The sequence below is a fragment of the Heptranchias perlo genome, chromosome 15 (assembly GCF_035084215.1).
Source record: "Heptranchias perlo isolate sHepPer1 chromosome 15, sHepPer1.hap1, whole genome shotgun sequence".
Lineage (NCBI taxonomy): Eukaryota > Metazoa > Chordata > Chondrichthyes > Hexanchiformes > Hexanchidae > Heptranchias > Heptranchias perlo.
In genome coordinates, this window is record NC_090339.1 from 63,765,477 (window position 1) to 63,790,031 (window position 24,555).

The 24,555-nt window shown below is 47.0% G+C and overlaps 1 protein-coding gene across 5 annotated transcripts in view; it reads left to right on the plus strand.

Annotated features, from left to right (window-relative positions):
• fgf13a (fibroblast growth factor 13a) overlaps positions 1 to 20,590 on the plus strand; it is a 553,665-nt gene extending 533,075 nt beyond the window's left edge. For all 5 annotated transcript variants that reach the window (XM_067997325.1, XM_067997327.1, XM_067997328.1 and 2 more), the window contains one exon: positions 19,141 to 20,590. In XM_067997325.1, the coding sequence (XP_067853426.1) occupies positions 19,141 to 19,277 (137 nt within the window). In that variant the 3' untranslated portion in view covers positions 19,278 to 20,590. The remainder of the gene's footprint in view (positions 1 to 19,140) is intronic.
• Positions 20,591 to 24,555: the final 3,965 nt, after the last annotated feature.

Genomic DNA, 24,555 nt, shown 5'->3' on the forward strand with positions numbered 1-24,555 from the left:
CAGGATGCACTGCAGCAACTCGCCAAGGCTTCTTCGACAGCACCTCCCAAACCCGCGACCTCTAACACCTAGAAGGACAAAAGCAGCAGGCACATGGGAACAACACCACCTGCACTTTCCCCTCCAAGTCACACACCATCCCGACTTGGAAATATATCGCCGTTCCTTCATCGTCGCTGGGTCAAAATCCTGGAACTCCCTTCCTAACAGCACTGTGGGAGAACCTTCACCACACGGACTGCAGCGGTTCAAGAAGGCGGCTCACCACCACCTTCTCAAGGGCAATTAGGGATGGGCAATAAATGCTGGCCTCGCCAACGACGCCCACATCCCATGAACGAATTAAAAAAAGAAATGTCCATCCCGAGTTGCCCCTTGAGAAGGTGGGTGTGAGCTGCCTTCTTGAACCGCTGCAGTCCGTGTGGTGAAGGTTCTCCCACAGTGCTGTTAGGGAGCGAATTCCAGGATTTTCACCCAGCCACGATGAAGGAACGACCGATATATGTCCAAGTCGGGATGGTGTGTGACTTTGAGGGGAATTTGTAGGTGGTGTTGTTCCCATGCACCAGCTGCCCTTGTCCTTCTTGGTGGTGGAAGTCACAGGGCTGAGAAGTGGTGAATTACCGTAGTGCATCCTGTGCAAAGCAAGTAATGGAAACACAGTGCGTGGGTGATGAATGGGATGGGTATGCAGTCAAGTGTCGGGTTGCCGATCAGGCAGATTGCTCTGTCTTGGATGATGCCGAGCTTCTTGAGTGTTTTATGTTAATAACAAAACTTACATTTTGCTCTGACCAATGTTAATGTCAAGATAATGTTGATAGAACACTGAACCATGAAGTCAAAAGAGTGAATTACAAGTTGAAGGAAGCTACACTCAAACTGTCCTGAGCTCTCAGCAGACCACACCTTGAGGACTCGGCCCATTTCTGGTCACCAAGACACCAGGGAGACAGTCAAATCCTGGAGGTGATGCAGAAAGGAGTCATGAGACTAATCTTTAGTGGCAGGTGTCTGACACTTGAAGGGGATAAATTCAAAACTAATCTGCGGAAACAATATTTCAGTGAGCGAGTGATCGATCTACGGAACAGGCTCTCTGGGGAGACGGTGGGAGCGGAGAGTGTGAGTCATTCAAATGCAAATTAGATCGATTTATTTCAGAAAGTTACATTTTTGGGACACAGTAGATGAGTAATTAGAGACATGACATGTGGTGAGTGTAACAGGCTCGGGAGGATCAGGTGACTTTGGACCTCTGGTTCCCGAAGCTCTCCCCCACTGGGGGTTTTCCTCACCTCATGTCTGGGTCTGTTGGAGACTCATTGATGGAGATTGATTGCTCTGATTAGTCAATAACTCCATTATCATTGTATCATGTGATTACCAGTTTCATCAGGCTCTTGGCAGGCGAACCAGCCGTCCTTAAAGGGACCTCTAGACCACCGGGAAGGTGAACTTTTTTTCACTTACCTTGTTGTGGGGGTCGGGAGGAGCAGGAGTGGGCCACCCCTCCCAGGTTCCACGTTAAACCAGCGGCTGCACCGCTCACACCCCCTCCCCGATTGTCTCTCCCCCCGCCCCCCCCGCGATTGTCTCAACCCCCTGATTGTCTCTTCCCCCTCCCTGACTCTGCTTACGAGCATGGCCGATCTTGCTGCCCTCCTGGGACCGGTAATCTGGCTCTCTGGGGCCCTGACTGATGCCCACAATGAACGAACGAGGCGGGAGGGGCAGATTCCCGCGGCCCTGCCTCCAGCCTCATTAGTTGCGCTGCATCGGGATCACACCCTGAATCGGGAGGTGATCTGATTTCTAAGCCTTAAAGTAGAGGTGGGAAGTCGATGACAGGATAATTATACACGGACTCTAAATGGACTAAAATGTGCTGATTCTTGTTTTTGAATTTTCGTATGTTCTTACACACATAATTTTGCAAAGAAGGGGCCTTATTGCCTCCACAAGGGACTCCCAGCCAGTGACTTCCATAATGGCCTCCTTGTCAGGGGTGCGTTTGCTGAATTAAGATCTCTCCTGCAAATTAGAGATTGGTCACCATTGGCTGCCAGCAACGGTGAGGCCAGCAGGACAGCATGGATTTTTTGTGGGCAAGGTCGGAATAAATAAACACCTAACTCGATGCAGTCCCAAAATAGTTTCCCCGGTGCACACACATCGATTTTCAAAATGTGGCCCCAACTTGACAGATACCAGCACTTTCTAGCAGAGTGGGGGTGGGGTTTGTAGCAGTTATTCACCATGACAACAAGCCATCACCTGCAAGGTTGTAGAAATGGGAAGACAGTTAGGCTTGAATATATAACTTGTGGATTCTGAAGCTGTAGAATTTGGAGGACGGGTTTTAAATGCATCAACAGCAACAACAGCAACAATGCGCATTGACAAACCTTCTTTGATAAAATAATGAGGGGCATAGATAAGGTCGATAGTCAAAATCTTTTCCCAAAGGTAGGGGAGTCTATAACGAGGGGGCATAGATTTAAGGTGAGAGGGGAGAGATACAAAAGGGTCCAGAGGGGCAATTTTTTCACTCAAAGGGTGGTGAGTGTCTGGAACGAGCTGCCAGAGGCAGTAGTAGAGGCGGGTACAATTTTGTCTTTTAAAAAGCATTTGGACAGTTACATGGGTAAGATGGGTATAGAGGGATATGGGCCAAGTGCAGGCAATTGGGACTAGCTTAGTGGTATAAACTGGGCGACATGGACATGTTGGGCCGAAGGGCCTGTTTCCATGTTGTAACTTCTATGATGTAGAAAAAAGTCCCAAAGCACCTTGCTGGAGGAAGAGGGGCACAGACGCTCCGGGGGAGGTTGGTGGAAGAGATGGCTTTTAAGGAGAATCTTAAAGAGGAGCGGAGAGATCGAATCCTAGAAATTGGATCGCTGTGGCGTAAAACGGGGGATTGATGGGTCCAATATGGTGAATGGCCCACACCGGGAGGGCACTGTGTACCAAATTAATCGAGGTCCCCAGAGTCGTCCAGTGCACCTGCCTGAGACTAGCGCATGCCAGTGCAAACTACAGTCAGCTTTGTTGGGCCTAAAGCAGCTAAACCAGTGGCCCTGACGGGGACCGTCAGAGGCTGCACCAAAAAGTACCAGAATGTGGAGTCAGGAGGAGCCGGAGTGCTTCTCGGGACTCCACAATGAAACAGCATGCCTCTCGCCCCCCTCCCGATCTCCATACCACCCCCCCACTGTCCCGAACTCCACTCCATCCCCCCTGATCTCAGCCTCCGATCTCCTCACCAAACCCCCACGATCTCCACTCCACCCCCCCTCCCAATCTCCTCGCTAACCCCCCCTCCCAATCTCCTCGCTAACCCCTCCTCCCAATCTCCTCGCTAACCCCCCCTCCCAATCTCCTCGCTAACCCCCCCTCCCAATCTCCTCGCTAACCCCTCCTCCCAATCTCCTCGCTAACCCCCCCTCCCAATCTCCTCGCTAACCCCCCTCCCAATCTCCTCGCTAACCCCCCATCCCAATCTCCTCGCTAACCCCCCTCCCAATCTCCTCGCGAACCCCCCTCCCAATCTCCTCGCTAACCCCTCCTCCCAATCTCCTCGCTAACCCCTCCTCCCAATCTCCTCGCTAACCCCCCCTCCCAATCTCCTCGCTAACCCCCCCATCCCAATCTCCTCGCTAACCCCCCCTCCCAATCTCCTCGCTAACCCCCCCTCCCAATCTCCTCGCTAACCCCCCCATCCCAATCTCCTCGCTAACCCCCCCATCCCAATCTCCTCGCTAACCCCCCATCCCAATCTCCTCGCTAACCCCTGCTCCCAATCTCCTCGCGAACCCCCCCTCCCAATCTCCTCTCTAACCCCCCCTCCAATCTCCTAGCTTGCCCTTCCCGATCTCCCCCCCCCCCGATCTCCTCGCCACTCCCCTCCCGATTTCCTTACCCCCCTCCCGATCTCCTCGCCACTCCCCCCCGATCTCCTCGCCCCGCCCTCCCCAATCTCCATCCACCTCCCCCCGATCTTCCCTTCCATCCCCTCACACCACCCCTCCCCTCCCACCCCGGTCTCACCGCCAACCGCTCCCCCACCTGAACTTACTGTAAGCCCACCCAAATCCGCCTGTCCAAATCTGTCAATGCCGCCATTGGTTCGCCCCTGAATTTGGGCACAAACCAATTTCTAGGCCAGGCCGGTACAGGGAGGAATTCCCTCGTCAAAGTTCACAACACAGTCTAGTCACTAAAAAGTGCGAGTCAGAAACGTTAAGAGGTGTATGACGACAATTCTCAAAACTGTAAAAACAGAAAATGCCGGAAATTCCCAGCAGGCCAGTTAGCATCAGTAAGCAGCAAAGGCAGGTTGGGGCAGAAATTAATCTGAGCCCCGGATTCGGAGCCCGAAACTGGTCCTCGTTCCTCATCTCCACAGGGAGCTCGCCCCACGAGCGAAATCAATTCCAGACCGCTGGCAAAGTTCCAGGAGAGGGAGTCAGGTGCGACGGAGGGCGTGAGGAGGGCAGTTGTCACAACTGTGGAGACGGGGTGGGGGAGAGAGAGAAATCCTGCTCCTTCTGGCAACACAGAAAAGTTTTATTTTTTAAAATTTAAAAAGCTTACCTGCCTGTCTCGCTCATCGGGAACAGATTCTGGGGGGGGAGGGGCGTTAGGCCCCTCATTAACATTTTTAAAGGGCCTAACACCTGTTTTAGCCTGACCCTCATCCACGAATTTAGCAGTGGGACCAACGCCCGTTGTGTTTTGGGAGTAAATCCTTCATCAAAGGCGAATTCTAAAAGATAAGCGGGCATTTTGATAAAGTGGGAAAAAATAGACAGAAAAGTGTCCACTCAATCAGAGGCAAGCCACCTTTACACTCTCTAAACTAACTTTTAGATTGCAGAAGAAAATATATAGACACGCACACACATATAGATTATATCAAAGATCGTACACTGCCCGGGGAAACTTGTCATGCTCCTTTTATTTGGGGGACTGCAGCACCGCCACTGATGGGAGGGTATGATTACAGTGTGACCAGTTTACGGAGGCAGATTCCATTATAAATGTGGACATAAGAATGTAGGATGGAAATTTTAAAAATGTTAGATCCACTCACCCGTCTCCATTTGGTCCCCCACCCTCTGATCCAGCTTGGCCCGAAGACAACACTTACTCTTGACTCCCACGCACAACACCGAGTATAATGAGAACTACACAAGGCATTTGAGGCTTTATCAAGGAATATATTTTATTTTGGACCTTTGTGCCCACGGACCATTGGAGAAAGACATTGGGATGTAATTTCTGTCCCATAATTTGATGCACTGTCAAATACTGTTCCTGCGCTATATCAGTAATAATAAAGAACTTGCATTTCTACAGCGCCTTTCACAACCTCAGGACGTCCCAAAGCGCTTCACAGCAAATTAAGTACTTGTGAAGTGCAGTCGCTGTTGTAACGCAGCAGCCAATTCGCACACAGCAAGATCCCACAAACAGCAATGAGATAATGACCAGATAATCTGTTTTAGTGATATTGGTTGAGGGTTAAAAATTGGCCCCAGAACATCGGGGAGATTTCCCTTGTTCTTCGATAGTGGCCATGGGATCTTTTGCATCCATCTGAAAGGGCAGAGGGGACCTCGGTTTAACATCTCATCCGAAAGACAGCACCTTCGACAGTGCCGCACTCCCTCAGTACTGCACTGGGAGCATCGGCCTAGATTTTATACTCAAGTCTTCGGGGTGGGGTTTGAACCCATGATCTTCTGACTCAGGGGTGAGTGTTACCCACTGAGCTACAGCTGACAGGAAACTACAAGACGTTAGTGTTGCCTTTTGATCTAGTTGATCTATTCTGCTGCAACGCAGCTTGAGAAACATAATCAGGAAAGTGTCTTTTATTTAAAATGAAGGAGTGAGGCAACACAACACTCAACACTCAACAGCAACAACAACAACTTGCATTTATATAGCGCCTTTAACATAGTAAAACGTCCCAAGGCGCTTCACAGGAGCGATTATCAAACAAAATTTGACACCGAGCCATATAAGGAGATATTAGGGCAGGTGACCAGAAGTTTGGTCAAAGAGGTAGGTTTTAAGGAGCGCCTTAAAGGAGGAGAGAGAGGGAGAGAGGCGGAGAGGTTTAGGGAGGGAATTCCAGAGCTTAGGGCCTAGGCAGCTGAAGGCACGGCCGCCAGTCGTGGAGCGATTAAAATCGGGGATGCGCAAGAGGCCAGAATTGGAGGAGCGCAGAGATCTCGGAGGGTTGTAGGGCTGGAGGAGGTTACAGGGATAGGGAGGGGGCGAGGCCATGGAGGGATTTGAAAACAAAGATGAGAATTTTAAAAATCGAGGTGTTGCCGAACCGGGAGCCAATGTAGGTCAGCGAGCACAGGGGGTGATGGGTGAACGGGACTTGGAACGAGTTAGGATACGGCATCAGCATTTTGCATGAGCTCAAGCTTATGGAGGATGGAAGATGGGAAGCCGGCCAGGAGAGCACTCACTATGTGTCAGCGCACAAAAGAAAACCTTATCAGACATGGAGGAGGATCCTGTGATCCCGAGGCCCCCCGACTGCACGGAGTCTTTACATTGTCGCCTGGTAACGGATGTGGTTCAACCCGCATTTACGAACAATATCCTCTCAGTCACGCCCTAATTGTCCAATTAAATGACATTTTAATGCCAGTCTTCAGTCTGTGGAGAACAGCGGGCTCAAGCCTGTGTTTGTGGAGCAGTGTCAGGTCGAGCTAAGGTTTCTCTATACCGCAGACATCTTTCATGAAAGCCAGTTTTTCATTGGTTTATATTTAGTTGCCATGGTGTCTGCAGGAATGCAGATGAATACACTAAATCTGTTGGCAAGGCTCCACATAAACTAAAACAAAAGGAAGATTTACATCGAACTTACAACATGGAAACAGGCCGTTGGGCTCAACCAGTCTGTGTTGGGATTAATCCTCCACACAGTCCATAGTTCTAATCCCATTTGCTCGCCCTGTTCCCATACCCCTTTATTCTCCTTTTCCTCCAACCACCTACCTAACCTATTCTTAAAAGTTGACATGGTCTTTGCTTCAATCACTAACTTCACCCACTTGTGTAAAAAAAAAATTCTCCTTGCCTCTTCATAGGAACAGGAGGAGGCCATTCAGCCCCTCGAGCCTGTTCCGTCATCCATGGCTGATCTGTATCTTAGCTTCATCTACCCGCCTTGTTTCTGTGACCCTTAATACCCTCACCCAACAAAAATCTATCAGACAAAATCTCTGCCCAGAAGTTAAGAGAATGACATGAGGAAAGACTGACGACCCTCGGTCTTTTCTCTCATGAAACGAGACCGAGATACGATATGATCGAAGTGTTTAAAATTATGAAAGGTTTGGAGAAGTTGGATCCAAGTAAGCTTTTATGCCGTGTACAGAATTTAAGCACAAAGGGTCATATTTACAAATTAAGGTCAACAAAAGAAAATAAGAAATGCAGGAGGAACCTTTTTACTAAAAGGGTGGTGAGTATGTGGAACAGATTACTGGCACGGGTGGTGGAACAAGGAACCTTAATTCTGGCCGCTTGTGCATCCCCGATTTCCTTCAGGATACGGGCTGTGCCATTTAGAACCGAGATGAGGAGAAATGAGGGAGAAAGGAATAGAAGGATATATTGATAGGGTGAGATGAAGAAGGGTGGGAGGAGGCTCGTGTGGAGCATAAACACCAGCATGGATCTGTTGGGTCGAATGGCCTGTTTCTGCTTTGCATATTCTTTGTAATTGTATGTGAACTGCTTTGAGATGTTTCTGAGATAGTAACATAGCAACAGTTTCAGACAGGAGAAAACCTTCGGTCCATCTGGCCCACTTATCCACAGTGTTCCCTTGGTATATTTCAAATAACCCTGAATCCTATTTGTTGACAAAAACCTGTCTAGTTCCTTCTTGAAACAACTTACAGGGTGGTGAACTTGTGGAATTCTCTAGCACAGAAGGCAGTGGAGGCCAAGTCATTTGATGTATTCAAGAAGGAGATAGATTTATTTCTTAATGCTAAAGGGATCGAGGGAAATGGGGAAAAGTGGGAACAGAGTACTGAGTTAGACGATCAGCCATGATCATTTTGAATGGCGGAGCACGCTCGAAGGGCCGAATGGCTTACTCTTGCTCCTATTTTCTATGTTTCTATGTTTGATCCCACTATTGACGGCCATTCCTTCAGCTGCCTAGGCCCTACGCTCTGGAATTCCCTCCCTAAACCTCTCCACCTCTTTCTCCTCCTTTAAGACGCTCCTTAAAACCTACCACTTTGACCAAGCTTTTGGTTGCCTGTCCTAATATCTCCTTATGTGGCTCGGTGTCTTATTTTGTTTGATAATGCCCTCGTGAAGGGCCTTGGAATGTTTTTACTACGTTAAAGGCGCTATATAAATGTAAGTTGTTTCAAGAAGGAACTAGACAGGTTTTTGTCAACAAATAGGATTCAGGGTTATTTGAAATATACCAAGGGAACACTGTGGATAAGTGGGCCAGATGGACCGAAGGTTTTCTCCAGTCTGAAACTGTTGCTATGTTACCAACTCAGAAACATCTCAAAGCAGTTCACATACAATTACAAAGAATATACAAAGCAGAAACAGGCCATTCGACCCAACAGATCCATGCTGGTGTTTATGCTCCACACGAGCCTCCTCCCACTCCTCTTCATCGAACCCTATCAATATATCCTTCTATTCCTTTCTCCCTCATGTGTTTATCGAGCTTCCCCTTAAATGCATCGATACTATTCACCTCAACTACTCCTTGTGGGAGCGAGTTCCACATTCTCACCACTCTCTGGGTGAAGAAGTTTCTCCTGAATTCCCTAGTGGATTTATTAGTGACTCTTATATTTATGGCCCCTAGTTCTGATCTGCCCCACAAGTGGAAACATCTTGTCTACATCTACCCTGTCAGATGCTTTCGTATTCTTAAAGACCTCTATCGGGTCACCCCTCAATCTTCTATTTTCTAGAGAAAAGAGCTCCAGCCTGTTCAATCTTTCCTGATAGGTGTAACCTCTCATTTCTGGTATGAATTATTTGAAGTACAGTTGTTTAGGCAAATACAGTAGCCATTATATACATAGCAAACAACAATGAGATGAATGAATGAATTAACGAATGAATGGTCTGTTTTTAACGTGCTGTTACTGAAGATAGCAGTGTTGGAATGAAGGAAATTTGTCTCACTGTAATCACACCCTCCCAGCAGCAGCTCGGTTTACAGGCTCCCAACTCCTCGACCTGTACTGCTGAAAAAACTCCTTTGCTCCAATCAACTCTACTCCACTGCTTCCCAAATTGCCTTCAGTGTCGTTCTTTAACTATCAATAGTAATACAAAATAAAAGGGGTTGAATTTCCACAGTGGGGTGAGGGGTTGAGGGGGGTGCGGGGGTCCCGCGGATGCCGGGTATGACTTCGACAGAAGACCTGCAGGAACCCTGGAGAGACGGTGTGAACACCATTTGTGCCATTTCTCTGGGATTTCTATGGCCCCACCCCCCCCCCCACCGAAAATATAAAACTATTACATACAACATAAGGACGGGAATGTAAAACTTTTAAATGGAGGCTAACTTACCCCTTGTCTCCTGAACTCTGACCCCACTTCATCTGGAGACTGCCAATGTACAATCCACGGGGGTCTGACCGGCATGTTGTTAATGAAAATTCTGTCGATTCAGGTTAATATTTGTTCTCGGGATGTGAGCAAACTTGCAAAAGTTACATTCATCGTCCATCATAAGAACATAAGAAATAGGAGCAGGAGTAGGCCATACGGCCCCTCGAGCCTGCTCCGGCAGTCAATAAGATCGCGGCTGATCTTTTATTTCCTCTGCGAAGGAACCTACTTCCTGAACCACTGCAGTTCTTGCTCCCGTGATGGTGTTAGGTATAAGAAGGGTGACTATAATATGCTTATAGATTCATGCGAACTTTCTCCCTGTCTCGAATAGTGACGGTCCTGGTAGTTCTGAAATCATAGAATCGTGGTGTCTTACGGCACAGAAGGAGGCCATTCAGTCCAACGTGGCTGTGCAGCTCTCTGAAATCCAATCCAATTCCACTGCCCTTTGCACTCCTTTTATTATTTTTTTCAACAGAGAAACAGAATTATGAACAACAACTTGCATTTATATAGCACCTTTAACGTAGTAAAACGTCCCAAGGTGCTTCACAGGAGCGATTATCAAACAAAATTTGACCCCGAGCCACATAAGGAGATATCAGGACAGGTGACCAAAAGCTTGGTCAAAGAGGTAGGTTTTAAGGGGCGTCTTAAAGGAGGAGAGAGAGGGGGAGAGGTTTAGGAAGAGAATTCCAGAGCTTAGGGTTTAGGCACGGCCGCCAACGGTGGGGCGATTTAAAATCGGGGAATGCGCAAGAGGCCAGAATTAGAAGAACGCAGAGATCTGGGAGGATTATGGGGCTTGAGGAGGTCACAGAGATAGGGAGGGGCGAGGCCATGGAGGGAATTAGAAACAAGGATGAGAACAGAACTATTCACCGAGCATGATGCTTTGTGATCAGGCTTCACACTCGATGTTCTCGTGCCACTGTTGTAAACACTGAAGGACTAGTGAGAATATGGATATTGAATTTTTAAACGAATATTACACTGCAGATTTACTGATGGATGTTTCGGCACTAGAATCGGCCCTGTAAGATGTCGCAGTGCCGAGCTGCACATTCCCAGAGTGTTCAGAGAGCTGCATGACTTGAGTGAGCTCTGAAGTGAACAAAAAAATTCTGCCTTCTGCTGACTCGGAAATCTTGTAGTTTCTTAAAAGTGCTGCCAAGAATGGTTCAGAAAATGCAGCAGTGTTTTATTTGGTACATCCGGTTACATAACACACAGCCAACACAACACAACTTGCTGGCACAATAAGAACATAAGGAATAGGAGCAGGAGTAGGCCATACGGCCCCTCGAGACTGCTCCACTATTCAATCAAATCATGGCTGATCTTTGACCTCAACTCCACTTTCCCTCCCGATCTCCATATCCCTTGATTCGCTTAGAGTCCAAATATCCATCGATCTCATTCTTGAATGTACTCAATGACTGACCATCCACAGCCCTCTGGGGTAGAGAATTCCAAAGATTCACAACCCTCTGAGTGAAGAAATTCCTCCTCATCTCAATCTTAAATGACCGACCCCTTATCCTGAGAATATGCCCCCGAGTTCTAGAATCTCCAGTTAGGAGAAACGTCCTCTCAGCATCTGTCAAATCATCTCAATCTTAGTTAATACAAAGGAAGAATGCATCAAAATGCAAGAGGAATTAATAAATTTGCAGAATGGGCGTGTAATTGGCAAATGAATTTCAAGACAGACAAGTGTGAGTAGTTGTATTTTGTTAGGAAGAATAAGGAGGCCACATATTGCTTGGATAAGAAGAATCTAAACGGGATAGAGGAGCAAAGGGGTCCAGATACACAATCACTCAAAGTAGTGATGCAGGTTAATAAAGGCCATAAAAAAGGCAAATCAAGCACTAGAGTCCATTTCCAGAGGGATAGAATTGAAAAGCAAAGAAGTTATGTTAAACATAAGATATAGGAGCAGGAGTAGGTTATCCGGCCCCTCGCGCCTGCTCCGCCATTCAATCAGATCATGGCTGATCTTCGAACTCAACTCCACTTTCCCGCCCGATCTCCAAATTCCTTCATTCCCCTAGAGTCAAAAAACCTATCGATCTCAGTCTTGAATACAGTATGAACTTGCATAGAACCTTGGTTAGACCACACCTGGAGTATTGTGCACAGTTCTGGTCTCCATATTATAGAAAGGATGTAGAGGAACTGCAGGGGGTGCAAAAATGATACGATAACTGAGAGGATCTTCTTATCAGGAAAGGCTGAACAGGCTGGGGTTCTTTTCTCTAGATAAGAGAAGATCGAGGGGTGACCTGATAGAGGTCTTTAAAATAATGGAAGGAATTGATAGGGTAGATGTAGAGAAAATGTTTCCACTTGAGATCATAAATATAAAATAGTCATGAATGAATCCAATAGGGAATTCAGGAGAAACTTCTTTACCCAGAGAGTGGTTAGAATGTGGAACTCACTACCACAAGGAGCAGTTGAGGCGACCAGCACAATTTTTAAAAAAAAATTCGTTCATGGGATGTGGGCATTGCTGGCGAGGCCAGTATTTTCTGCCCATCCCTAATTGCCCTTGAGAAGGTGGTGGTGAGCCGCCTTCTTGAACCGCTGCAGTCCGTGTGGTGACGGTTCTCCCCCAGTGCTGTTAGGAAGGGAGTTCCAGGATTTTGACCCAGCGACGATGAAGGAACAACGATAAATTTCCAAGTCGGGATGGTGTGTGACTTGGAGGGGAACGTGCAGGTGGTGTTACATAGGAACATAAGAACAGGAGTAGGCCATTCAGCCCCTCATGCCTGCTCCGCCATTTGATAAGATTATGGCGGATGTGTGATCTAGCTTCATATCCCTAGCTCCTTTAGCCCATATACCTTAATACCTTTGGTTGCCAAAAGCTATCTATCTCAGATTTACATTTAGCAATTGAGCTAGTATCAATTGCCATTTGCGGAAGAGAGTTCCAAACTTCGACCACCCTTTGTGTGTAGAAATGTTTTCTAATCTCGCTCCTGAAAGGTCTGGCTCTAATTTTTAGACTGTGCCTCCTACTCCTAGAATCCCCAACCAGCGGAAATAGTTTCTCTCTATCCACCCTCTCCGTTCCCCTTAATATCTTAAACTTCGATCAGATCACCCCTTAACCTTCTAAACTCTAGAGAATACAACCCCAATTTGTGTAATCTCTCCTCGTAACTTAACCCTTGAAGTCCGGGTATCATTCTAGTAAACCTACGCTGCACTCCCTCCAAGGCCAATATGTCCTTCCGAAGGTGCAGTGCCCAGAACTGCTCACAGTACTCCAGGTGCGGTCTAACCAGGGTTTTGTATAGCTGCAGCATAACTTCTGCCCCCTTGTACTCTAGTCCTCTAGATATAAAGGCCAGCATTCCATTAGCCTTCTTGATTATTTTCTGCACCTGTTTATGACACTTCAATGATCTATGTACCTGAACCCCTAAGTCCCTTTGGACATCCACAGTTTTTAACTTTTTACCATTTAGAAAGTAGTTCCCATATGCCTGCTGCTCTTGTCCTTCTATTGTAAACAATTTTACAACACCAAGTTATAGTCCAACGATTTTTATTTGAAATCTACAAGCTTTCGGAGGCTTCCTCCTTCCTCAGGACATTTACCTGAGGAAGGAGGAAGCCTCCGAAAGCTTGTAGATTTCAAATAAAAATCGTTGGACTATAACTTGGTGTTGTAAAATTGTTTACAATTGTCAACCCCAGTCCATCACCGGCATCTCCACATCTTGTCCTTCTAGGTGGTAGAGGTCGTGGGTTTGGGAGGTGCTGTCGAAGAAGCCTTGGTGAGTTGCTGCAGTGCATCCTGTGGATGGTACACACTGAAGCCACTGTGCGCTGGTGGTGAAGGGAGTGAATGTTTAAGGTGGTGGATGGGGTGCCAATCAAGCAGGCTGCTTTGTCCTGGATGGTGTCGAGCTTCTTGTGTGTTGTTGGAGCTGCACTGATCCAGGCAAGTGGAGAGTATTCCATCACACTCCTGACTTGTGCCTTGTAGATGGTGGAAAGGCTTTGGGGAGTCAGGAGGTGAGTCACTCACCGCAGAATACCCAGCCTCTGACCGACATTTAAGGGGAAGCTAGATAAACACATGAGGGAGAAAGGAATAGAAGGATATGCTGATAAGGTTAACATAGAAACATAGAAAATAGGAGCAAGATTAGGTCATTCGGCCCTTTGGGCCTGCTCCGCCGTTCAAAATGATCATGGCTGATCGTCTAACTCAGTACCATGTTCCAGCTTTTTCCCCACATCCCTTGATCCCTTTAGCATTAAGAAATATATCTATCTCCTTCTTGAATACATCCAATGACTTGGCCTCCACTGCCTTCTGTGGTAGAGAATTCCACAGGTTCACCACCCTCTGAGTGAAGAAATTTCTTATCTCGGTTCTAAATGGCATACCCCGTATCCTGAGACTGAGACCCCTGCTTATGGATTCCCCAGCCATCGGGAACATCCTCCCTGCATCTGGTCTGTCTCGCCCTGTTAGAATTTTATTTGTTTCGATGAGATCACCTCTCATTCTTCTAAACTCTAGTGAATATAGGCCTAGTCGACCCAATCTCCCCTTATAGGTCAGTCATGCCATCCCAGGAATCAGTCTGGTAAACCTTCGTTGCACTCCCTCCATGGCAAAGACATCCTTCCTCAGATAAGGAGACTAAAACTGCACACAATACTCCAGATGTGGTCTCACCAAGGCCCTGTATAACTGCAGTAAGACATCCGTGCTTCTGTACTCAAATCCTCTTGCAATGAATGCCAACATACCATTTGCCTTCCTAACTGCTTGCTGCACCTGAATGCTCGCTTTCAGCGACTGGTGTACAAGGACACCCAGGTCTCGTTGCACCTCCCCTTTTCCCAATCTATCACCATTCAGATAATAATCTGCCTTTCTGTTTTTACAAACGAAGTGGATAACCTCACATTTATCCACGTTATACTGCATCTGCCATGTTCTTGCCCACTCACCCAACTTGTCTAAATCACATTGGAGCCTCTTTGCATCCTCCTCACAGCTCACATTCCACCCCAGCTTTGTGTCGTCTGCAAACTTGGAAATGTTACATTCCGTTCCCTCATCCAAATCATTGATATATATTGTGAATAGCTGGGGCCCAAGCACTGATCCCTGCGGTACCCCACTAGTCACTGCCTGCCACCCGGAAAAAGACCCGTTTATTCCTACTCTCTATTTCCTGTCTGTCAACCAATTCTCAATCCATGCCAGTATATTCCCCCCAATCCCATGTGCTTTAATTTTGCACACTAACCTCTTGTGTGGGACCTTATCAAAACTTTCTGAAAATCCAAGTACACCACATCCACTGGTTCTCCCCTATCTATTCTACTAGTTACATCCTCAAAAAACTCCAGTAGATTTGTTAAGCATGATTTCCCTTTCATAAACCCATGCTGACTTTGTCCAATCCCGTTAATGCCCTCCAAGTGTTCTGTTATCACATCTTTTATAATAGACTCTAGCATTTTCCCCACTACTGATGTTAGGCTAACTGGTCTGTAATTCCCTGCCTTTTCTCTCCCTCCTTTTTTAAATAGTGGGGTTACATTTGTCACCCTCCAATCTGTAGGAACTGTTCCAGAGTCCATAGAATTTTGGAAGACGATCACCAATGAATCCACTATTTCCAGGGCCACTTCCTTTAGTACTCTGGGATGTAGATTATCAGGCCCTGGGGATTTGTCAGCCTTTAGCCCCATTAATTTCTCTACCACTAATATTGATTTCCCTCAGTTCCTCCCTCTCACTAGACCCTTGGTTCCCTAACATTTCCGGGAGGTTATTTGTGTTCTCCTTTGTGAAGACAGAACCAAAGTATGTGTTTAATTGTTCTGCCATTTCTCTGTTCCCCATTATAATTTCCCCCATTTCCGACTGTAAGGGACCTACTTAGATGAAGTGGGGAGGGAGGAGGCTCGTGTGGAGCATAAACACTGGCATGGACCAGTTGGGCCGAATGGCCTGGTTCTGTGGTGCAGTTTCGATGTAAGTCGATGCAATCAATCCGAAAGCTTTCGAACTTTTTTTTTTAAACGTGGGGTTAGCTGAAGAGAAGAATTGTTCAGTGCCGCTGAAAGGCTTAAGACACCAGTTACGATGCAGGCAGTGAATCCCTCTCCGGGGGTACACGCTGAGCTCGGATTGTCGATTTCCACCGACTCCTCCGCACCCCATTCCAAGCTTCCCCGTTCCAAAGCCTCGTTCCGATCCCTCCAGCGTCCTGATGTTGGGAGGCTGCTCGCCGTGGGATAGGGAGAGATTGGAAACTGAGCACCGCAGGCTGGGATGTGTAGGCGGGATTTGAAACGGCTCGCTGCTGCAGGAGGGGGTTTGATGGTGGAGGAGGCAAGGGAAACAGATTCACTTTCCAGTTTCCAGTGTGATGCCAAGTCCCCGTTGAGGCACCAGCTTGAGTGTCGTAGCAACGCCAAGACGTGCTGATTTCCAGGCCTCTCCACCAGCCAGTTTGTGAGGATGGGAACTGTCGGGGAATCCTGTGGGGATTTATTCCGCCCACTCAATGTTGATTTCTGGAGCATGTCTGGTGTGGAGGATTTTGCTTGCGCTGCAGGATCCACCCGTCCGAAGCAGGCAGGAGCTTCCGTCACACATTTAGAAGGGGGTCAGGAAGGGCTCTCTGTCATTCTCCGATTCTCGGGTATACGCTGTGCATCGAGTCCACACCACACCCATGGGCCTCAGATTTAAAATTCTCATCCTCAATTTCAAATCCCTCCTTGGACTCGCCCCTCCCTATCTCTATAACCTCCTGAAGCACGACAACCCTCCGAGATCTCTGCGCTCCTCCAATTCTGGCCTCTTGCGCATCCCCGATTTCCTTCGCTCCACCATTGGCGGCCGTGCCTTCAGCCGCCTGGGCCCTGAGCTCTGGAATTCCCTCCCGAAACCTCTCCACCTCTCTCTCCTCCTTTAAGACGCTCCTTAAAACCTACCTCTTTGACCAAGCTTTTGGTCACCTGTCCTAATATCTCCTTATGTGGCTCGGTGTCAAATTTTGTTTGATAATCGCTCCTGTGAAGCAACTTGGGACGTTGTACTACGTTAAAGGCGCTATATAAATGCAAGTTGTTGTTGTTGTTGTTGTTGATGGAGGCATCTGGTAGGTCTGAGAGCATTTAAAACGTCCGCAAATTTACCAGGTAAGTGCTCTAGGCCTTTTACAAAGGACCTTTATTGTCATTTATTTTTAATTTATCGCCGGTACTTAGGTTTTCAGGAGCCTTCCCACCAGTTTTCATCACCTATTTATTTTCCCCGGAGCTTGGTCTTTTGGCAGCAAAGGCTTTGCAAACAGGGAGACCCTATGTTGACATGTTTTGAGGAAGAGGAAGAGATGCTGAGGGATGTCAGGCAGCCTGAGAAGTGCTGTGTGCCCTCTCACCCCCACCTGCACCCCTACATCGACAGAGATAGGGCTACAGTACCTCACTTTGGCAGACCTTGTGCTAGTTAGGGGCACCTCTGACCTGAGGTACTGAGGGAGTGCTGCACTGTCGGAGGGTCAGTACTGAGGGAGCGCCGCACTGTCGGTGGGTCAGTACTGAGGGAGCGCCGCACTGTCGGAGGGTCAGTACTGAGGGAGCGCCGCACTGTCGGAGGGTCAGTACTGAGGGAGCGCCGCACTGTCGGAGGGTCAGTACTGAGGGAGCGCTGCACTGTCGGAGGGTCAGTACTGAGGGAGTGCTGCACTGTCGGAGGGGCAGTGCTGAGGGAGTGCTGCACTGTCGGAGGGTCAGTACTGAGGGAACGCCGCACTGTTGGAGGGTCAGTACTGAGGGAGTGCTGCACTGTCGGAGGGTCAGTACTGAGGGAGCGCTGCACTGTCGGAGGGTCAGTACTGAGGGAGTGCTGCACTGTCGGAGGGGCAGTGCTGAGGGAGTGCTGCACTGTCGGAGGGTCAGAACTGAGGGAGCGCCGCACTGTTGGAGGGTCAGTACTGAGGGAGTGCTGCACTGTCGGAGGGTCAGCACTGAGGGAGCGCTGCACTGTCGGAGGGTCAGTACTGAGGGAGTGCTGCACTGTCGGAGGGTCAGTACTGAGGGAGCGCTGCACTGTCGGAGGGTCAGTACTGAGGGAGCGCTGCACTGTTGGAGGGTCAGTACTGAGGGAGTGCTGCACTGTCGGAGGGTCAGTACTGAGGGAGTGCTGCACTGTCGGAGGGTCAGTACTGAGGGAGCGCTGCACTGTCGGAGGGTCAGTACTGAGGGAGCGCTGCACTGTCGTAGGGTCAGTACTGAGGGAGTGCTGCACTGTCGGAGGGTCAATACTGAGGGAGTGCTGCACTGTCGGAGGGTCAATACTGAGGGAGTGCTGCACTGTCGGAGGGTCAATACTGAGGGAGCGCTGCACTATCGGAGGGGCAGTACTGAGGCAATGCTGCATTGTTGGAGGTGCCGTCTTTCAGATGAGACGTTAAACCGAGGCCCTGTCTACCCTCTCAGGTGGATGTAAAAGATCCCATGGCACTATTTCAAAGAAGAACAGGGGAGTTTTCCCCGGTGTCCTGGCCAATATTTATCCCTCAACCAAATCAATAAAACAGATTTTGAGGTCATTATGTCATTGCTGTTTGTGGGATCTTGCTGTGTGCAAATTGGCTGCCGCATTTCCTACATTACAACAGTGACTGCACTTCAAAAAGTACCTCATTGGATGAATATCCTGAGGTTGTGAAAGGCGCCATATAAATGCAAGTTCTGTCTTTCTTTCTTTTCTCAAATCAACATTTCTGGATTGGATCCGTGTTCATAGAATGACATCAAACGTACAGCACAGAAACAGGCCATTCAGCCCAACTGGTCCATGCTGGTGTTTATGCTCCATACGAGCCTCGTCCAACCCCTCTTTATCCAACCCTATTGCTTTCTCCCTCGTGTTTATCTCACTTCCCCTTCAATGCATCTAAGGTTAATTGTTATGCAGGATGGGTTAACAGCTCCAATTTTACACACACACACACACACACACACACATATACACACCCCCACACACACAGCCCCACAATCCCACACAAAACCACACACACACTCACACACAACCCCACACACACACAGACACACACACACACACACAGACACACACACAACCCCACACAAAACCACACACACACACAGACACACACACACAACCCCACACAAAACCACACACACACACACACACACACACACACATATATACACACCCCACACAGACACACACACACATATATACACACCCCCACACACACAGCCCCACAACCCCACACAAAACCACACACACACACAACCCCACACAGACACACACACACACACACACACACACACATATATACACACCCCCACACACACAGCCCCACAACCACACACACACACACACACACACACACACACACACACAGAGTGAAGCAGCGTCTAACGTGAATTACTGATAATTTACTCTTTGATTTCCAGTTGCCCTCTACAGAGAACCATCACTTCACGAGCTGGCAGAAGTTCTCTCAAGGTCTGGAACCCCTACGAAAAGCAGGAGTGCCTCTGCGGTGCTGAATGGGGGGGGCAAGATGGTGAGTCAGACTGAATCAACGTAGCTGGATGGGAGCACGTCCCATGTGGAGAAACCTAGCGTATGGATGCTGTTGACTTATTACTAGCAGACACTCTCTTTCTGTTGTAAAATGATTCAGGAAAACAAACCACTGAACTGAGTAGGGTCGCTCTTCGTATCTCAGCCTTTTAGGTCCTCTGATTTTGTCAGTGGATAAAAGTCCCGATAATTTTAGCCGAGAAAACGCTTGTGCATCTCACCAGACACCAGGATAGGCAGTGGAACCTCATTTTGGGAATGTGGTGAGGCAGAAGAAATGCCCTTTATATCCCGTCATTCTGACCTTTGTCCGGGGAAAAGAATCATAAAAATATCACGCCTCGTTCGCCAGCTGAAAACAAGTTACTATTGTCAGCAACGGCCACACAAAAAATTAACACACAGACCACATTTGCTCGAACCAGAGGAATGTAGATACCTTTGGGTTTTACTAAAGGAATGAGGAACACACAAAAAGTAATTCCATCACGTTCTTGGCTCTCAGTGCTGTTCAGTCCCACTCAATTCACTAGCATCCATTTTTCTTTTATTTTTTTTTTCAAATCTCCGATGGTTAGTGTTTCGCTGTACTGCAGTTCTACAGGTTTTTTTATACTCCAATGAATGGGTAGGATCTCTTTCAAAAACTAGTCAGGGTTGCCGAAACAAAAAAAAAAATGAACCGGAAACAAGTCGGTGTCTCAGGCTAAGTATACAGTGGTTAAAAGTGTAACTTTAAGCAATCTTGAGGAAAAGGGTTTATAGATTTGTAGTAACAGTGAACTATAGTGCAAGGCCCAGAATACAGAAATCTGTTGGTTAGCAAATTGCACACTCGTGACTCGTTCTCACTTTATGCATTTGCACATTGACCTTATTGTGGTGACTTTTATTCTTGAAGAAACTGTAGAGTTTTGGGTGACTTCATTTTTATAACAAAAAAGAAAGTCTTATTTGTAACGCCAAACTGGTTATTCTTTTATTGTACTGGTCACGGTGGGAATAGCTGTGTATGGAGTTCCCTTTGGGCAGTTTACCCTAAACTCATCCTAGTGCATACTACAGAGAGGTTGCTGTTATTTGTAAATTAGATTAGATTTTTATTTTAATTTACCTGTTGCATGGGAGAGCGCTGGTAATAATGGAATAGAGTTGCATGACTGTGTACTAAAACATGTTGGATAATGTGCTCCAAACTTTACATGGGTTCGAAAGTACAAGCAGTTTTTCTGCTTCTATACTGTTCAGTTGTTTATTATTTGTTGTATACACCAACAGATGCACTGAATAAAATATTTATATGAAGGTACACAATAAGAGTGTGTTAATTTGTGGGTGTGTGTGTGTTGATTTGTGTGTTTGTTTGCGTGTGAGTTGATTTGTGTGCCTGTGCGATCATGTTTGATATGTGTGTATTATGTGTGTTTTAATGTGTGTGTATGTGTTTTAATGTGTGTGTATGTGTTTTAATGTGTGTGTATGTTTTAATGTGTGTGTTCTAATGTGTATGTGTGTGTTCTAATGTGTATGTGTGTACGTTAATGTGTCATGCTTGAAATGATCTTTGCAAAAGCAGTATTTTGTTTCAGAAAGAATTTAGGCTAAATTCACGGCTCCTACACGCCCTACTGGCAGTGCGAGCCTGAGACAATGCTACAACACTGAAACGATGACTCCTTGACCTGCGGCCTCTTTGCCTGTGGCCCCACACTGGGAGTGTAGGGTCGGCGAGTTCCCCTGTAGTGTCCCTACAGGTATTTGCACCAGCTGATGTAGATTAGTCTTTGCTGCTAATTTACTTTGAGTCCTGAACTGAATTGAAATTCGAGTCCTGTTCGGAAGGCAGAACATTTATCAATTAACCCTCGGGCCTCATTCCAACATTTGAGTGTTATTCCTCTCGTCACCAATCGATAGAACAAGTGCAAGTAATCCAGGCGTACACTTCCCTCCTTCGCCCGCTGATTTAACGTACTTGTATCAAACTCCCCCACTCTGCTGTTTTATCAGAGGTGTCACCCTGTTAATATTAAGGCTGCCTGTAGCGACACAAGTCCTGGCCAGAATGGAGATGATTGGGTAATTCCACCGTCAATCACGCCTGCAGACCGCACTGCTGTAAGTGACTGGGATTACATCGAGTTACATCGAAACTACAGCACAGAAACAGGCCATTCGGCCCAACTGGTCTATGCCAGTGTTTATGCTCCACATAAGCCTCCTCCCTCCCTACTTCATCGCACCCGATCAGCATATCCTTCTATTCCTTTCTCCCTCGTGTTTATCTAGCTTCCCATTAAATGTATCTATACTATTCACCTCAACTACTCCTTGTGGTAGTGAGTCCCACATTCTCACCACTCTCTGGGTAAAGAAGTTTCTCCTGAATTCCCTGTTGGATTTATTAGTGACTATCTTATACTTATGACCCCTAGTTCTGGTCTCCCCCACAAGTGAAAACATCTTCTCTATGTCTACCCTATCGAACCCCTTCATAATTTTAAAAACCTCTATCAGGTCACCCCTCAACCTTATCTTTTCTAGAGAAAAGAGGCCCTTTTAGAAAACAGGAACGAACTATACGCTTCAAAGGGCAGAAGACGCATCATTTCTCATTGCCCATGCGGAGGAGACAAGAAAAGATGACAGATCTCTTTATAAACATTGGCGGAGTCCAAACGGGACCCAGTGAATTTACATTCTCTGTTTGATTGAAAGAAAGGTGGGTGACTACAAAAGTCCCCGAGGAAAGAAACAAAAATAACGGGAACAAGTAAAATTAAAATAATAATCTTACATTTCTGGTTCCTTGTTATCGATTCACCAACCAGTGAATACAATCTTTCATGATTCACCTTCTCAAAAATTTACATAATTTTGAAAATCTCTGGCACGTGTCCCTTTAATCTTCTCTGCTCCTGTGAAAATGCCCCAATTTTTTTAAGTCTTTCTTCATAACAATAAACTCACATTGCTGGCACCATTCCAGTTACTTTTTCCTGTACCTTGTCTTGGTTCTATTGTGTTTTCCATAATGAACAGTATGCAATGCTCCAACTGTGCCCTAAGCAATATAAGAAGCAGGGTCACTCCCCCGAAAAAAAAGGGCAAAGCACAACTTGATGCTCGTGACAAAATAGGAGAATTCTCCTGTGTTATATAACTTCAGTTAGACAGGGTAAAAATTACTTTAAATTGGCTTCACCCAGACACATCTAATCGTCTCTGTTACAGTATTAGACGTCTGTCCCAGATAGAATCCCGTCGTTTGTACCAATGCCTCTGTTCAGAATTAACGGCCCTGGTTTTAACTGCCCCCACCTGACGGAAACCGGGCGAGGGGGCAGTTAAAATATGGCAAGTCACTTCACCCCCACCGATCCCGCTTGCTTCCCGTCGTATCCCGATGTTAACCCATCATGTCCCGATGTTAACCCATCATGTCCTGATGTTAACGCATCATATCCCGATTTAACCCATCATGTCCTGATGTTAACACATCGTATCCCGATGTTAACCCATCATGTCCCAATGTTAACCCGTTGTGTCCCGATGTTAACCCATCGTGTCCCGATGTTAACCCTTCGTATCCCGATGTTAACCCGCAGAAAGGAAGCGAGGTCCTGCTTTAAATATGCAGACTGAGTCCCACGATGTCATCAGGACCCGATCTGCAATTTCAAGCTGAGCATCTCAAGTGAAAACCGCCAGGAGCCGGATCCCGGGCCAAACCTGGAGCCGGATCCCGGGCCAGACCTGGAGCCGGATCCCGGGCCAGACCTGGAGCCGGATCCCGGGCCAGACCTGGAGCCGGATCCCGGGCCAGACCTGGAGCCGGATCCCGGGCCAGACCTGGAGCCGGATCCCGGGCCAGACCTGGAGCCGGATCCCGGGCCAGACCTGGAGCCGGATCCCGGGCTAGAAGAGACCCAGAAAGTAAGGTTTAACATTTTATTTTAAGTTTCCTTGAGGGGAAGGAGGGACAGGAATGCTCCTCCAGGTCTCACAAGGAAGCTTTGGGCCTCCCTTGCCCCGCTGCCCCCTTCCCAGTCTTTGATAGATCCTGTCCTCCCCGTCCGATGGTGGCCAGCATTCCCCCTCCTCCCGATCCCTGCCCAGAGCCTTCCACCCCCACTTACTGACTAATAATCCAGCAAATGTGAATTCAAATCCCCACCATGGCAGTTTGAGTATTTTAATTCAGGTTTTTTCTACATCTGGAAAGTGAATAAAATGCTGGTTTCTGTAAAAGTGACCATGAAGCTGTCGGATTGTCGTAAAAACCCAACTGGTTCACTAATGTCCCTTTAGGGAAGGAAACCTGCCGTCCTTACCCGGTCTGGGCCTATATGTGACTCCAGTCCCCACACCAACGTGGTTGACTTTTAACTGCCCCTCTGAAGTTGCCAAGCGAGACACTCAGTTGTATGAAACCATTTCAAGAAGGCAGTCCACCGCCATCTTCTCAGGGCAACTAGGGATGGGCAATAAATGCCGGCCTTGCCAGCGATGCCCACATGCTGATAATGAATAACTTTCTTTAAAATTCCAGCCCATCGCACCTCAGGTAAATACATTTCTTTCTGTCTCTTCATTTGATCACATTTTATATTACTAACTCATTAACAATTGACAGTTTGAGAGCTTACCAATAAAAGTCAGAACAAAAATTACCAAATGGGAATTACTAAACCTTTTACACCAATCAACAATCACCAATCTATAAAACCTTCCAATAAAGCACGGCAGTAGCACAGTCAATCAAACTGCTGAAAATACATCTTGAAACTATTTTAAACCACCATTTCATTCCCCTTAGCCTACTAACTAAGGATTCAATGTAAAAATCTTTCACAATAATATGATTCAACTTAACGATAAAATTGCTTTTTGTATCTTTGAATATTTTTCTTACAATTTTTACTTGGCAGTTTCAGCTCCTCTCAAAAGCTGGGTTTGAAGTTTATATTTTTTCAGAACTTTCAGTCTATGAATTATTGGGTTGACTTGATTTTTCTATAAATACTTGTTTATGAATTGTCTGCTGTCCCAGGTTGTTTATGACAGGATCTTTCTCTGCTTATTTTGGCGTCAAATGTAGTTCTGAGTTAAATGAACATTCCCAGAAGCAACACTTGCTGTTTGTAAGCTCAGCTCCACTGCAGTCAAGTGGGAAAAATGGTAAGTGCGTAGGTAATTAATTTTTTGGGGTAAAAAACTGAGAACAGTAAACCATGAACTTTGGAACTTTTATCTGAAGTAAGTTAATATTTCTGAGGACA